The 16,039-nt window shown below is 41.5% G+C and overlaps 1 protein-coding gene across 1 annotated transcript in view; it reads right to left on the bottom strand.

Moving 5' to 3' along the window:
* The window catches only part of dchs1b (dachsous cadherin-related 1b), an 85,065-nt gene that overhangs the window by 56,641 nt on the left and 12,385 nt on the right, over positions 1-16,039 (bottom strand). The window contains exons 2-4 of the mRNA XM_046039846.1: positions 13,211-14,056; positions 12,889-13,086; positions 11,713-12,486 (exon numbers count right to left, since the gene is read on the bottom strand). Coding sequence (XP_045895802.1) covers positions 11,713-12,486; positions 12,889-13,086; positions 13,211-14,038 — 1,800 coding nt within the window. The 5' untranslated portion in view covers positions 14,039-14,056. The remainder of the gene's footprint in view (positions 1-11,712; positions 12,487-12,888; positions 13,087-13,210; positions 14,057-16,039) is intronic.

Here is a 16,039-nt window from a genome sequence, read left to right on the forward strand (position 1 = left end):
GTGCTTTAACAAGTGTAAAGAATAATACAAAAAAGATAAGAGCATGAAAATTTAATATAAAATTAGTAAAATACAATAAAATAAAAGGGATAAAATAAAGTCAAATAAGATCGGGAAAAGCTCTCCTATAAAAGTATGTTTTAAGAAGGGACTTAAAAGAGTTCACTGACTCAGCCGACCTGATTTCCTCGGGCAGGCTGTTCCAGAGCCTCGGGGCCCTGACAGCAAACGCTCTGTCCCCTTTAGTTTTCAGTCGAGACTCTGGAACAGACAACAGACCTCTGCCCGAGGATCTCAAGGTGCGTGCTGGTGTGTATGGGACTAAAAGTTCAGAAATATAACAAGGCGAGAGGCCATGAAGAGCTTTAAAAGTGATCAATAGAATTTTAAAGTCAATTCTAAAACATACTGGGAGCCAGTATTAACAACTGCTGTTGTGCATACAGAGTCTATAGTTGTGTGTCATCCACACAACATGCGAAAAATACAACACCTAGCTAATTCACCTGTGCCTGCCACAACAACCATTTAAAACACTAATTAACATATTCAGATGCTCCACATAAAGGTTTTTTGTGTACACGGATACAGTGAAATGTACTTATTGTGTATACAGTACGCAGTATTTTTGACAGTATCTTTTTTTTACCTTCCGTTTAATTTGTGTTGCTTGTTTTATTCGTGTTGTTTCAGATGGCTCACTGGTTGGATGGATCGGCCTTTAATTTGTGGATACATTTGTAGTGATGTGTATATCTATGTGGACATGAGGTTTAGTAATTGGTGAGAATACTTCAGATGAATCACTAAAGCAAATCCCCTCCTTGCAAAATCTCCTTTATTAGGACATGGCTAGGAACCAAAGCCATTTTTCCTCCCCTCTGTGAAAATGAATGACTAGGACATCAGATTCATTGAAAAACGGATCCTTTTTCATCTTCCTACCAACTCACTGCTCCCACATGCCACAACAGTCCCGCTCTGCTGAGCCATGATGTGAAAACATTAAGCCGTGGTGAATGACAGCAGCTAGGACACCAGATGTTGACTTTTAAAGATGGCTGGTGCAACTCCCTCCTTTTGTCAGTTCCTTTGATCCCTTTAGTAAGAGCAGAGCTGAGTGTCTCAGACGCAAACTTGCAATGTATCTCTGTCACAAGTCAGTGTTCTCTGTTTACAGCAATGTACACCTCGTTCTCTCTCATGTCTGTGCACTTTGACTCATCTAGTAGCACTTTTACTGCTAAATTCTGCGAGATGGACATGTTATTTCAAAACCAAGAGATTTATTCCAAGTTGTATAAAGAACTTCCTAAACAGCGCACTGCACACCAGGGTGTGTTAGGCCGCAGTAAATCTGATCCAAAACCACAGAGCTGTATTTGGGCCACATGCACAGAAATGTTGGTTATCCTAAATTGACATTAAATCTGACACATCCTTACTCTAGAAGTTAAATCACTTACAACAGCGAGACAGAATACAGGCCAGATAATATGATTTACCTAACCTCAGCCAACACCTGTTGCCTGTGCCAAACGCCTGTAAATGTACTCAGTGTGAGGTTAAAACAACACAAAGCGACTACTGTTTCATGTCAGAGAGATTCATTTTGGAGTCCTTACATGATTCCAGCACAATCACCTTATACATGATCTGACTGCAAGCTCCTATAAAAAAAAAAACCTACTGTCATAGTCCTTACAAGAGCTTTGTTCAAATTGCAGGGCGGGAATACTGAAAGTCCTGGTGACAGACAGGATGAAGAATCCCTTTTCCTTAATAATGAGTTCCAGTATGGATGGTCAGAAAAAGATAGACCACCCTGAAGCTACTGAAATTGGCTATAAGCTAAATTTTGAATGGCTAGAGTATGAAATCTGAATGCCTTGTCAAGAATGTTTAAACCCAAGAGCTTAGAGAAATAATCCAATAGATTATTGATGAATGGCAAACTCTGAGGCATGTATTTATAAGTATATTATTAGTGTTAATGCCAGTGGAGCTTTATAAATATTACCGCGAGTGTCCATTCAAAAGTATATGATAGTTATCTGTGCTGAAATGACTGATAAATTAGTCCTTGGCAAAATAAGTATAAATATAGAGAAATGATAGACTATAAGCACAGTGGTAGCTTCAATAAAGTCCAACCCACACTGAGCCTGTTGTTAATTTTAAAGGAAAAAAGACACTGAGGTTTATTCTCCATCTCAAAGCTGCTTATTAAATTAATATTCTGCTTGTCTTGCATGGATGGGTTCACTGAGTCCAGGAGGGTACAGTACAGAGGACCCACGAGCATGTCTGAGGATGGGACTGCTTCTGCTGAAGGAAAAAAGGCAGAAGTTTGGGATGGATAAAAGGTTAATTATCAAGCCCTATAAATAAATGTTTCTAGTGTTGATTAATTTTCTGCTCCAACATTTTTACCACCACTCTATTCATTGTCATCATTCTTTCATTCATTCCCGCCCGTCGCCCTCAAGGCTCTAGATTTGTACAGGTCATCAAAACAAATCACAGCAGTTGCCCATGCAAACAGTAAAGTTATTTCCACTCCTGTAGTCCTTCCAACCCTGTCTGACAGACCACAGCCAGCAACCACAAACACACATGGACGTTCACATGCACGGAGGCCCACAGTGGAAATAAGTCTCTGACTTTCCTGTGGTTTTTATCCCTAAAGCCAATCCACCAGGGTTTCATCATGTGCTTCTTTTCCTCTCTGTACATGCATTTATTTAATATATAGATCTACATACAATGTTGTTAAATAATGTTCACAATATATATGTATATATTGTATATATATATAGTGAAATGCCCCACTTTAGTCCATATACAGCTCACTGAAACCAGATAACAATCAGAAAAGAGGGAGAAAAGGGGAGTAGCTGAGGTTAGAGTGGGCAGGTGGGAAGTAGTAAGAGATTCTCTTAAAAGATTCCACCCGGGGATGAGTGGAAACTTTCTGGTGTTGCTCTAACCTTTAATAGACATCTCATGGTGAGAACTATCCTTATAAAAGCTGAAGTCCAAAGAAAAAACAATATGAGGTGCACACATGACATAAATGCATCTGGGAGATGTAAAGAAAGCGAGAGACGTGATGTGGACCATATTGCCATTTCTGTGATCTCATATAGACCAAGCAAGATCAGCGGTATTGTTTAATGCTGTGTCTTTTGGCACCGTGAACACAACACAGCAGATCTGGAAAACTAATGTTTCCCTCTCTGCTTCTCTCAGCATCTCTCCACGTTTGAGTTCCTGAGGTGAGAAGGAAGAAGGAGAGGACATGTGAGATGATTAAATGGATGATCCATTTGAGAAAACAAATATCTGTAGCTGCACAGTCTTTGACCCCTGAGAGGAAAATAAATAGTGTGGAGAGAGCTGGGACAGACACAACACCAGAGGAGCAGAGGAGGCCAGATAACAGCAACACTTACACACACAAATATACACAGACACACAAAGAACAACTGAAGTCATGCCCTATTAGGGCAAAAAAAGAAAACATAGAAAAATGAATGAATCAACTTAAATCCTTCATATATTTTAGCAGGCTCTCTGTCGTAGTGGGGCTCTCCAGCACTCGGAGAGAAATATTTTGGTCACACCCAACTGTGACTTAAAATCATCTATCTCTCTGTAAAGCCGAAATGACAGAATCTGATACACTGGGAAACAAGCGCTTTCACCGCCCTTCACCCCTAACTTATTGACCACCTGCTGTCTCTAACTGCAGGACCCCTCCCAAAGCAAATACAATCTAGAGAAACACAGGAAGCATTCTAATTTACACCAACTTAATTCAATGTGTCATGAAATTAGATTAGTGTGACCAAATGAACTGTGGAGAGCCTCAGGATCACCTGCAGCTTGTGTGTGGCATGCGCACACACTTTTGTTTGAGCTCAATGTGTGTGTATATGTGAGTTTGTTCCTTTCCCTCTTAAACTCCCAGTGTAGGAATAAGAAGTGGGATTCAAGCAGTAAGAGATGAGACACTCACAAAATGGAGGCCCAGACAGAGAACGAGAGGACATCTGAACAGCAGATAAGTTTGAAAAGAAACACAATATAGAAGCAGCCCAGGAGAGCTGGAATAGAGAGTTTAGGCTGAAAGGAAGAGACAGATAGAAAAGTGTGCATGTGTGTGTGTATGGCTACAGTTTTGTCAGTGTTGTGTGTGGAGGAGCCTGTGTCTGCAGCTGTTTGATATCTGTGTGTTCCACAGTCAAGCGGAGCTATCTCATCTGTGTTCTTGCTAAAGCCGAATGTGTCCACCTTGTCAGTTTAAGACTCCGGAAAGCTGCACAAGCCTTGCAGTTCACACATTTCTTTTCAGTGCACTTTTATCCATTATTGTGTAGTTTAATCTGCTGATATTCAGGAACTCTATATTCATCTTGAACATTTGAGCCCAGAATAGACAATATTGTTCCTTGGTCAGGTCTATTTAGTAATGTTGGAACAATAAGTCGATTAATTGATTAGTTGAAAATCTGCAACAATTTTGATGATCAATTAATCATTCGAGCCAGCCTGCTGTTTCCAGCCCCTTAAATGTGAGGATTTTTTGCTTTCTCTTATTTGTAAATTGAATCTCTTCTTTAATATATGACCTTCGGCAATGGGAAAGTGTGATGGGGCGCTTTATAGACTAAATGATTAATTGATAATGAAAGGGTAGAGATTCCCATGATAAGTAAAACTGTTAAGTGGAGTGGTGCATTAATAAATGTAGTTATGAAATGCATGCTTAATCATCTTAAAAATGGTCCACTGATGCAGATGTTGTCTCAGCTTTTACTTATTTCCTTAATTTTATTTTTGGGGACCATAAACATGTGTGTCTTACTGCACCAGGAAGGAGAATAAATGTATGCATATTTTGGTCTTCAGAGCAACTGAGCAACAATAACAAGAAGCACAGTAAAAAGAAAAAAATGCTTTCCATACTTGATAGTCTAACTCACTGATCGGATTCATTTAAAATAGCAAAAGAAAGGATAAGCTGAAACCAGTGCATGAGCCAAAAGGGTAAAAGCCAATGAGAGGTAAAAACGTAAGAAAAAAAAGAAAAAAGAATGGAAAACGAGATACTCACTAACAGATGAGATGAAGAAATGGAATAGAAACCAGTCAGACTGGAGAGAGACAAAAAGAAAGGGAGTGAGAAAACCCCTCAATGCCATATGGTACAGAGTATTGGGCTTAATGAGGCATGAGGCCATCCTCTTCACAGAGGCATTGGCCAGTCAGATCACACATGAATGAACACTCTGATAGGTTTAAAACACAGCATATGCCAGCAGCTAGTGATATGGAACCAAACCACTGCTTCTGAGGGGAAAAAGACAAAAGAATGATTTACCCAACCCAGGCCAAAATCCAACACTCAACAAAGAGTTGAAACATGCTCTTGGAAAAAGAAATCTGTCTGATAAGAGTTTAACATTTTGAAGCTGATTGTTACTGAAATATTTTGGCAGAAAGAGAGATGGTGTCAAGATCAGCGGAGAATCTGGGCTGTGAACTGGTGCCTCCGCCAAAAGAAATGTTATTTAAAAAATGCTGAAGGTTTGCGCTGTATATATAGACTTACATACTTCTCCATCCCAAACTAATATACTGTATATGTATATATAAACTAAATAGTTTCAGTCTTGGTAGATTTCCGTTGAAATGTGTCAACCACTGGGGGCAGCAAACACATCTTGAGGGGTTACTCGGTCAGAAATACAACAGAAGTAGAGCAACTACTATGTTTGTTTGTGATACAGTCGAACAAAAGATATACTCCACTAAAGAATGAAAGCTACTACTTCAAGGGACAGTTGCAGAACACAAATTCACTAAATAGTTAGTGTTGGTCATGCTGTTGGCTCTGTGAGGCTGTACAGTAGCACTTTAAACTAAAAGCTAACATCAGCATGCAACCAATACTCACACAGACAATGCTATATGCTGATGATGAGCAGGTGTAATGTATATTGTACCATCACCATCTTAGTTTGGCATTTTAAGATGCTAACATTTTCTAATTAGTAGTGAACTCAAAGTACAGCTGAGACTGAGGGGTTTTGCATGCATTTGGTGATAAACCAAAGTACTGGACAAATTAAACCAAATGTCAACCTCATGGTGGTGAATTTCTGTAGAAATGTCATGGAAATCCATCCAGTAGTTGTGGCGGACAGACAGACCAACCAACTGACAGACCGACATTGCCATCCTGGGATGGCATGCTATTAGCATTGCTAAACATTGGGGTTCATATCATGAAAATCTCAAGGATTGTAACCTTGATATTTCTAAAAACACTCTCCAGACCTTCTGTTTAAGAAAGACCACGAATAAAGCCCAATTCATTATGTAGAAGGTTTTGGGCATGAGCGTAAATCCAAGATGGATCTCGTGCATGACATTGAAGCCTCCAGTAGCAAGCAGGTGATGAATCCGCAGTGAGTGTTGATGGATGTTATGAGAATAGTTCGCATTGCAGACACACCATCCTGATCCCTCGTCACACACATCCTGTCAACATTGCTGGCAGCTGAGAGATGTGTGAGTCGGTGAGAGAGCGCGGGAGAACAGAAATATAGAACAAGAGGGAGAGAGTAAGCGTGTCAGAACAGGAGCCAGCTGTTACCAGCATGAAACGATTCCCCAAATTTTCGATCTCGCTGGTATCTTGTTTGCGTGTGAACCCAACCATTTGTCATCACTGATCACCTGTTAGATGCAACCGAGGCATGTGGGGACAGGGATCACTCCAACCTGCAGGCTTTTTACACTCAGCTATTTATATTAATTAAAACATTAAGATTCAGTTTCAACAGAGCAGGCCGTACGAGCACAAGCAGCGGGGAAGACATCAAGCGGACAATAAATTTCATCTCTCTCCCTACATTTTCAAGCTTAATAAAAACTAGAGTGTGTGTGTTGTGAGTCTGGGCCAGAGCAGAGCGTGCAAGCTCCAAGTGGAAGTTGTGGTTTGGTCTGGCTCTAGTTTCCACGGGGGCTGGATTCAGCGCGACACCAGCAGGAGCCTGGTCCGGTGTTAAAGGAAGCTTTAGCTAAACACCTTCCTGTTTTCAGTGGGTCACCTTATGTCTCTTGCTCTATTGGTTTATCAAATGTGATTAGTCTCAGTGTGCATGCGTATGTATGTTTGTTTTAAATATGATTAGTCTTTCCTCAAACAGCCATATCAACCTTAGCCACAGGGTCCCAGACTTTGGACTTCACACCAAAAGGGCTAATTGCTCTGACAGGCAGAGGTGCTGTGTTTATTTAAGTGGTTTTGCGGGAAGTTCAGAAGGACTGACTCCACCTGTCAAAAGAAACCTGTCTCCTTTCTCACATGTTTTTTTCAGTCACCTTCATACTACACTCACATGTTCTTTTTGTTTTTTTTACCTGACTGCCAGCAAGGCCTGCTCATTAGGTGTGATAGGCTGGCTGTCTGTCTAAAAATGTGGTCCAAAGCAAGATATCACCACATTTGTCTGGTGAGACTACCATAAAATTGGCAAAATGAGGTCATATTTTCCCCCTGACCAGCAGATTGGTTCGAAACAATGTATCTCAAAAAAGAATACACAGAAATTTACTGTGGTGAGTCGTGGTCTCCAAATGGGCAGCTCTAATTTAATGGGAAGATTGTAGTTACATTTACTGAGCATATCTATGCTAATTTTATGCTGTATACCATTTTACTTTGGGTACTCCTGAGCCACTCTTGCAATTCTCAGGTCAGAATGTCAACTTTATATGCAAGCTCTATTATAATCTGGTCTCATGTTAGGGGATAAACCCTCTGAGTTTAGTGACTCCTTTCACCACTAACTTAACAATTGTACCAGCAAGGATGTACGGTCTTGTATGTACTGTAATCAAATGTGTAGACTCTTTCCAATATATTCCCCTCCTTATTTCTTTTTGATTCTCAAAATTATTCATTTTAAAACCACTGTGTAAAATTGTACTCGAACAGACAGTGCAGTTCTATTATACTTTTGTACTGCAATGCCAAGCCATTCTCCATGCCTTTGTACATCTCCCAGCTGAGCACATCTGTGTGTCTGTCGAGTTGATTGAGTGTTGTTTAACAGGCTTGACCAGGAAACCACATGCTGAACATCACAGGGGAGATGCATCACCTGCTGAAAGTGAGTTATCGGCTACCATAGTGTACACACACACACAGATGTATAAAATATAGGCATGCACTTGTACATTTACCACACATACAAATGTTTGCTTTCTGTTTTGCTGACTCACATTTCTCATTTACCCTTTTGTTGGGGTCCTTTTGTTTTATTTGTATTCCATTTGAATTTCCTTTATTTGTGTCTTAATATGTTTCTCCTAGCCTGCAGCCCATCTGTTGATATCTGTTGGTACTGAATTTAAGCCTTGGCAGAGTGTGCATGGCACTGCTTGTGAGATCAGCAGTGGCTTCCCAGCGGTCAGGTTATGGTGGAAGTGAGCATGTCATCGGATTTGACAGACACTCTGCAAGGTACAACCCCCTCAGGAAATAAAAGAAGCTTAAGACTCTGAAAAACACAGATTATACCCAAGAAAAAGATCAAGAAACCTTAAAGTAATCATTTCAACTCAGTGGCATTAGCATTTTAGTCAGTGGCATTTAGCAACAATGAAAATGCTTTACTCTAAAATGTGCTTGTCGCTTTTCGTCACCAGCAACAGTTCACGCTGTTCTCATGATCTCTACCTTCTCAGGATATGAACCTGAATCAGATGACTGTGCATGAACTCACACACACACACACACACACACACACTGAGGCACCATAACCTCTCCTGCCTGGGAAATTCTTTAAGGAAGCGGGGGAAGAGGAAAGCAGGGAAACCAAGAAATAAATAACTCCTTTGTGTCGTTGCTACATAAACAGTGCAGCACATTACAGATTACTATAGTAGCCGAACTGATAAGAAACTTCCTACACACTACTGCTGCACATATGTGTGTATGTGAGTGTGTGTGTACATGTGTGTGTGTTTGAGTGTGTGTGGAGAGTGAGAGAAAGCAAAAACGGCACTATGAGAAGGATATGTTCCAACCCTCTCTTTTTCTCTCTGTTCCTCTCTTGCCCTCTCCCTCTCTCTCTCTCTCTCCCTCTCTCTCCTTCACCCCCAACCGGTCGAGGCAGATGGCCGCCAACCCTGAGCCATGGTTCTGCTCGAGGTTTCTGCCTCTTAAAAGGAAGTTTTTCCTTGCCTCTGTCGCCTAGTGCTTGCTCTTGGTGGGAACTGTTGGGCTTCTGTAAATAGCATCATAGAGTATGGTCTAAACCTGCTCTTTTATGAAAAGCGCTGTGAGATAACTGTTGTTGTGATTTGGTGCTATATAAATAAAATTGAATTGAACTGAATTGAATATAATGAAAGAGAAAGCCAATAATGAGTAAAAACAGACAGAGAAAGAAAAGAGAGGGATATAAAAAAACGATACCTGGAACTTAGGTAAGACTACAGAAAAGCCAGAGAAACCACCCCTTACCTTGTGTATGTATGTGTCTCATTCCTTCAAACACATCTGATAGCATATTTCCTTGTTTACATATTAAACATTCGCTGATTAGCCACTATTTTTACACAAAGTGTCCAAAATTCAAACTGAGCCAGCCAGGCCAGTATAATAATTAAAGCCAAATAGTGATTGTTATCTATTGTAAATATTCTGAGAACATTCTGCCCTCGTCTCAATGTTAAGAACGTGACAAAACCTCACAACCTGATTGTTGTGCCAAATAGCATCATACAAAAATGTAAACTCTGCTTTCTGGACCAGCTGACCCAATTCTTCACTTTGTTGCTATCTTGACAGAGTAAAATACCAAATGCTCCACAATCTTGACAGTTGGTTGGCAGGCAAATAGAGAAAATACAGAACAAATCTGGAATGACATTCATTAGGCTATGATGTCAGGTCTAACATCATTTGTGTGTGTGTGTGTGTGTGTGTGTGTGTGTGTGTGTGTGTGTGTGTGTGTGTGTGCGCGTGTGTGTAGGTGTGTGTGTTTATGTGTGCGTGTGTCCTTTCTGAGTGTCAATATATTCCACTGGCCCAGAAAAAAACTCCAACTACCATTATCCTGCAAATAGCAGCCCTTACCCGGAGAATCTTGGCTTGGTCCAAGTGAGCCTTGAGGAACGTGCCGGAATGAGCAAATCAAGCCTTATTCACTCACTCTGGCATACTGGAAAACCACCCGTGATGTCTGGCATGGGATTACGCCTGCACCTAGAGCCAGAATAACTGCCGGCTAGGATTAGAAATACGGCTAACAGTTGATTACAACTGTTGCGACCACTGGAATTGAGATCCAGGGGGTTCATTTAGTTGGTTAAGGGATATAATAATTCAACAGAGCAGCCTAATTAGGAGGAAATTATAGGGTTCAATAATTCACCAACGGACAGGCTGTATCTGTGATTGTAAAGACACCTCAGGAATAAATGATGTTTAGGCTGTATTTATCCACATGTCCTTTTTCTTTTCTCAATTCTTCCTCAATCAACCTCTCTTTATTTCATTCGCGTTTCATATTACTCCTCGTCATTATACTCCTTTATTACTTCCCTTGTCTCCCACCTTCCCTATGGCAATATACCACTTCCCACAGAATACCAACCAACCATCCTTTCCAAATACATCTTCAATGAACCTGCAAGAATGTGAAATTCAACTATTTATCTAATTCCACTTTGGCTGGTATGATTAGGGGTCCAAAGCCTTTTATTTGAACCACTGCAGTTTTTAAGTTCTAGCAGCAGGATTTCTTAAAAATTCCGAGAAACAGAAATGCTTCTTTTTCTTCTCATCCACTTCACGGTAGAGGGGTAAAACCAACCTGTAAAAACAGTTGGTATAAACGGTGTATGATGCCAAGTTAAGACCTTGCTGGAAGACAAACAGCCAGTCATCCTTCTTCATTTATCTGGAGAGGTCCCCCTTATACATAAGAGCTGCAGGAATCAAGATAAAAGCAAGACAGACAAAGCTGCTGCGAGATAGTGCACCAATACCAAGGGCTCACCCTATGCTGATGGCTTGGTTACCATGGCAACCCTACGAGGTGAGACAGAGGACATAACAGCACAGAGTAAATCTCCTTACAGTAGATTCAGGAATGCAGGTGAAGCCTCCCTCCCTGGCTTTCTCTCTCTAGTTCTTTTTTCTCCTACTTTTATAAATCTTTTTTCCCTCTAAATGAACATGTTGAATGGCTTCATGTCTCCTCTTATAGCCCAGTTTTTATGAATTGCATCACAATGCATCAATGCTTCCAAGTGCACCATCTTTTTCTGAAATAGGACGGCTTTTCACTTCAGACATGACTTTGATTTCCAGACTCATTTATATTGATGTATAAATCAGACTTTTGCCAGGGGAGTAATCAAAGAGGGATTAAGGTATGAGTGAAAAGAGTGAGTGAAGAAAGAGATGAGCGGACAAGGGAGACAGTGAATACTTGATTTTGGCTGCATAAGTAGGACAACAGTATTGTGGCCAACACACTGCAAGATTGAGCATGATGAGAATTAAAAATGGCAGTTCCCCTACAAAATAAAGAAGAGTAGAGTGAAAGAGAGCTGTATAAAAGAAGATGAAGAGGGAAAGACGGCTCAAGGCTGAAGAGAAAACTTCTTCAGTGTTTCTCTTACCTCTAAGAAGCAGGTCCCAGCTGGGGTGTTCTCCTTGATGGAGGCATTGTAGAGGTTGCTGGAGAACACAGGTGTGTTATCGTTAACATCCTGCAGTACAATGTCCACTTTCGCTGTGGATGACAGTGGTGGACGGCCGCTATCCGTCGCAACAACAGTCACACTAGGTGCCGGCTCTGATTCGAAATCCAGAGCTGTCACTGTGGTAATGATCCCCGTGACCGGGTCGATGGAAAACCAATCAGAGTGAGAGTTTTTGCCCTTGAGGAGGCTATATCGGACGTCCCCATTGGGGCCCTGGTCCTTGTCCCTGGCAGTAACCTGGAGAACAAAGGAGCCAGGATAGACAACCTCAGGAATAGTCTGTCGGTAGGCCTGCTGGTCAAACAGAGGGGGGTTGTCATTGACATCAGTCACCTGAATGGTGAAAGATGACTCTGCCCTGAGGGGTGGCGTGCCGGAGTCGGTGGCCATAACCCTGAGGTCATACGAATCCCGTTCCTCTCGGTCCAAGTCCTGGTCAACATATATTAGGTAGATAATGCTGTCCTTGGTTGTAAGAGCAAACTTCCCATCACCCCCCTCTAGGGACACATTCACATTGGCATACTCTCCATAGTCTGGGTCAGTGACAGATATCCGAGCTACGTACTGGCCTGGTTGTGCCCCTTCGGAGATCCTCGGAGAGCCATCTTCACTCAGGAAGATGATGGTCATGGTGGGTTGGTTGTCATTGTAGTCACGTACATGAATTGTCACAAATGCGTTGGTCACCTGGGAAAACAGTGCATGATTGATGTTACTTACTGCTCATATAAATTTGTGTCACATTATACTAGTGGACTACTAGAGCTATTTTCTGAGCGGGGCGGGGGTTAAAAGAAAAGCATTTTTTGTGTCAAACTAATATCCCTTCAGGAATACATACTGTCATCATTCAAAGCACAAAACTGTATGCTTAATGCCCTGTAGTACATTACATTACATTACATTTACTCATTTGGCTTTTATCCAAAGCAACTTACATTTGAGGAACAACATACAAGCATCAACAAAGCATCAATACAGCACAAGATCTATAACTGACAATACATACCAGTAAGGCTAGCAATAAATACTAGCAAGAGCTAATAGCACATATGGCATCAATGGGGTAAATACCCATCATACAGTTACCTCAGGATGGCTGGCATTGTCCCTGGCCTGGACCACCAGTTCATGGACCCTCTTCAGTTCATAATCCAGGGGCCTGTTCAGAGTGATGACCCCAGACTTTGTATCCATGACAAAGTAGCGCTCAGGGTCACTCTGACGCCGATTGATTTCATAAAGGACCAGACCATTATCACCCTCATCCTCATCTGTTGCAAACACCTGCAAAGATGAGAGGGTCAAACACTGAAATTAAAATTACCCTGGAATTTCTGGATTTACAGAATCAAGAACTATTAGTGTGGTAATGAATCACTATCTGAACAGTGACAAGAGTTGAGCTAACCTGTAGGATGCTACTGCCTTGTGGGAGACTTTCAGAGATAATAGCGTGGTATCTGCTCTGATTGAAGACTGGAGCATGATCGTTGATGTCGGTCACAGTCACTTCCAGGGTCATGGATCCCATCCTTCTGGGTGAGCCCCCATCGAAGGCCTCCAGGACCAGGGTGTACGATGAGCGTTTCTCCCTGTCCAGTAGTCCATTGACCACCAGGTCTAAATACAGCACCTTGTTAGCAGCTCTCTTGGTCTCCAGTCTGAACGCCTGGCCTACATTGCCCTCTCGAATAGCGTAGCCTTGAGTTGTCAGCTGTTCCTTGTCTGCATCTGTTGCTGGCTCCAGGGAAAACCTTGTCCCCACTGCTGTATGCTCGGGGATTTTAAGAACAACTTTCTTTTTGGGGAACACAGGTGCATGGTCGTTGATGTCGTTGACAGTGATGGATACCTCAATAGTGACTCCCGTCATTGTCACAGCGATAAAACTGTAGTGGTCCCTCTGCTCACGGTCCAGACGGCGTGCAGTGGTAATGATGCCCGTGGTTTCGTCGATGTTGAGATCACTGCCAACACCTGTGCCCTCATGGTCCGAGATGAAGTAAAGACTTGCAGTTTCACCAGGTGGTAACCCAGCACTGATGTCACCAACAATGGTCCCTTCCGGCTGCTCTTCATCCAGCTGGAGTTCCAGTGCTCCAAGGACAGTTGTAGACTGAACAAGAACAAGGACAATGCAGAAATAAAAGAGTGGCTTCCGCAGCCAGAGACTTGAATACACAGAGGGTCCACTGACCCAAGCCCTCCGTCTTGACCCTTTACTTGTTATCGGCATGGCTGGGTTGTGCTACACCTGGGAGGAAAAAAAAGAGAAAAACATCAGCCAACGCAAAGATATATTTCTACAAGTACAGATATATTTTATGATGTGTGAATTGAGCAATTGAACAGCTGTGGTGTCCGAACTATAATGCTGCGATGATGTGTTGAGAAGAAATCCGCTTGACACTGTTCTTGATCATAAAAGTTTATTACATCAAGGAATTCAGCATCAATTACAAGCTCTGCAGCAGCTTGGAGAGTGACCCAGCCCGATGGCCACTCTGTCTCTCTGTACATCAAACACAGCTTATATAGGACATGTTTAGGTATCTAAATACCATATAAAGGTCTGAGTCTGCAAGCTAAGGCTCCAATCCATATAAGAGTAAAGTTCTATAGGATAAGTGTAGACATCTTGTTGGACACCAGATAAGGGTCTGAACCTCCACGTAACCACTGACCTCTGCTCTCCCCTTAAAGGTCACTAAACCTCTATCCAGCTGCTAGAGTGTTATTTTAAACTGTAATGGTCAAATGCACATATGTTATACACCACACAGCTTTTTTCATTCTGTTTCTATTTGAAAACACCTTGGAGTGGAGTGGAGTGTATATCCTAAATCCTTGCATGACAACGTGGTAATATTTTTACAATCCAGAACCTATGTTAAAAACACTGCCTGATGAATTTCAGTTTTTTTTCCCCATAAAATGAGTGTATATAACATTTTGGAAAGAACTTCAGTTGGATCAGGAAGATTTGAAAGAGCATGAAAATGGAACTCTAAGTCTGTCCAGGATCCACATTGGCTTGAACCACACTGAGGACAGAATCATAAACTATATTTGTCTGAAGGATAACAAATTTTATTCACTGAGTGAGAACATCTTAAAGTGTCCAGAGCTGTCACACACTGAAGTCCCAAGGGAAAACACATTAAAGACACTGAAATGGGCACCATTGTAAGATTTTTATTTCAGGATAGCAAATGCTTACACACATACACACTAAAAAATACATGGAGTGCATGGGAAAGTAAGTCTATAGGTGTTTAAGTCAGGCCTTTATAAAAGCAGTCATTTAAGACTGTAAGCTTAGCCTCTATGTTGAGCAAACTGTAAATCATGCACAAATCCATAAATATAATATCCTCCTCATGCCAATGCTAAATCAGTCGTATCAGTCATAGACTGGATCTAATCATTAACAGATACACAAACTGTAAATGTCCACAAAGTCATGCATCATTCCCGGGTCAAACATTTTTCCGCCAAAAAATGTTTGTGTTTGCATTAACCTGCCTGGTGTGCAAGAAGCGTGGATATCCCTCATCTGATGGTACACTGACTGCAAGAAAGGTAATCTTTAAACTCACCTGACACTGTCCAAGTGATCCTGCAGCCAATCTACTATCTGGTACTTCCAGCAAGTTAAAAGAAACACCAATAATTATTTGCAAATGGTATTTGACCGAGGTCTGACACACATACTTTTGCATACTGCCATAAAATTGTAGAAATACTCTCATAACTCTTCTGACAAATTTAACCTGCATGGCCACTCTAAACTCTCACAAGATAGATGCAAATTTAACCCTTTGATGAAGTCTACAAATATTTAGATTATGTTCAAAACGAGACCAATTGTTTATGCATGTTCATCTCGTATTTATATGGGAAGATTTACTGAGGGTATAACTCTGCATAACTCTATAACTCTCCTGCAATGAGGAGGACCATCCAACCCTGACATAACTCATTCATGACACTTGGAGACCAAAGGGGTGCTGCTTTAACAGTCTTCTGCATTGATCAGAACAATAACACCTGAACTCAAAGCAATATAAATGAGTGCTGCCTCTATTAGCTACTGTTTGGTACACATGATCAAAACTATAAATGTGTGATGCAGGCAAAGGGCCAGTAGCAGACAGCAGGTTAGTTGTCAGTGTAGGGTGTTGGCCTTTGTTGGCTAGCCATATTCACCCAGACAATCACTCCCCCTGTGCATGTA

This window comes from Micropterus dolomieu, linkage group LG23, assembly GCF_021292245.1.
Source record: "Micropterus dolomieu isolate WLL.071019.BEF.003 ecotype Adirondacks linkage group LG23, ASM2129224v1, whole genome shotgun sequence".
NCBI lineage: Eukaryota > Metazoa > Chordata > Actinopteri > Centrarchiformes > Centrarchidae > Micropterus > Micropterus dolomieu.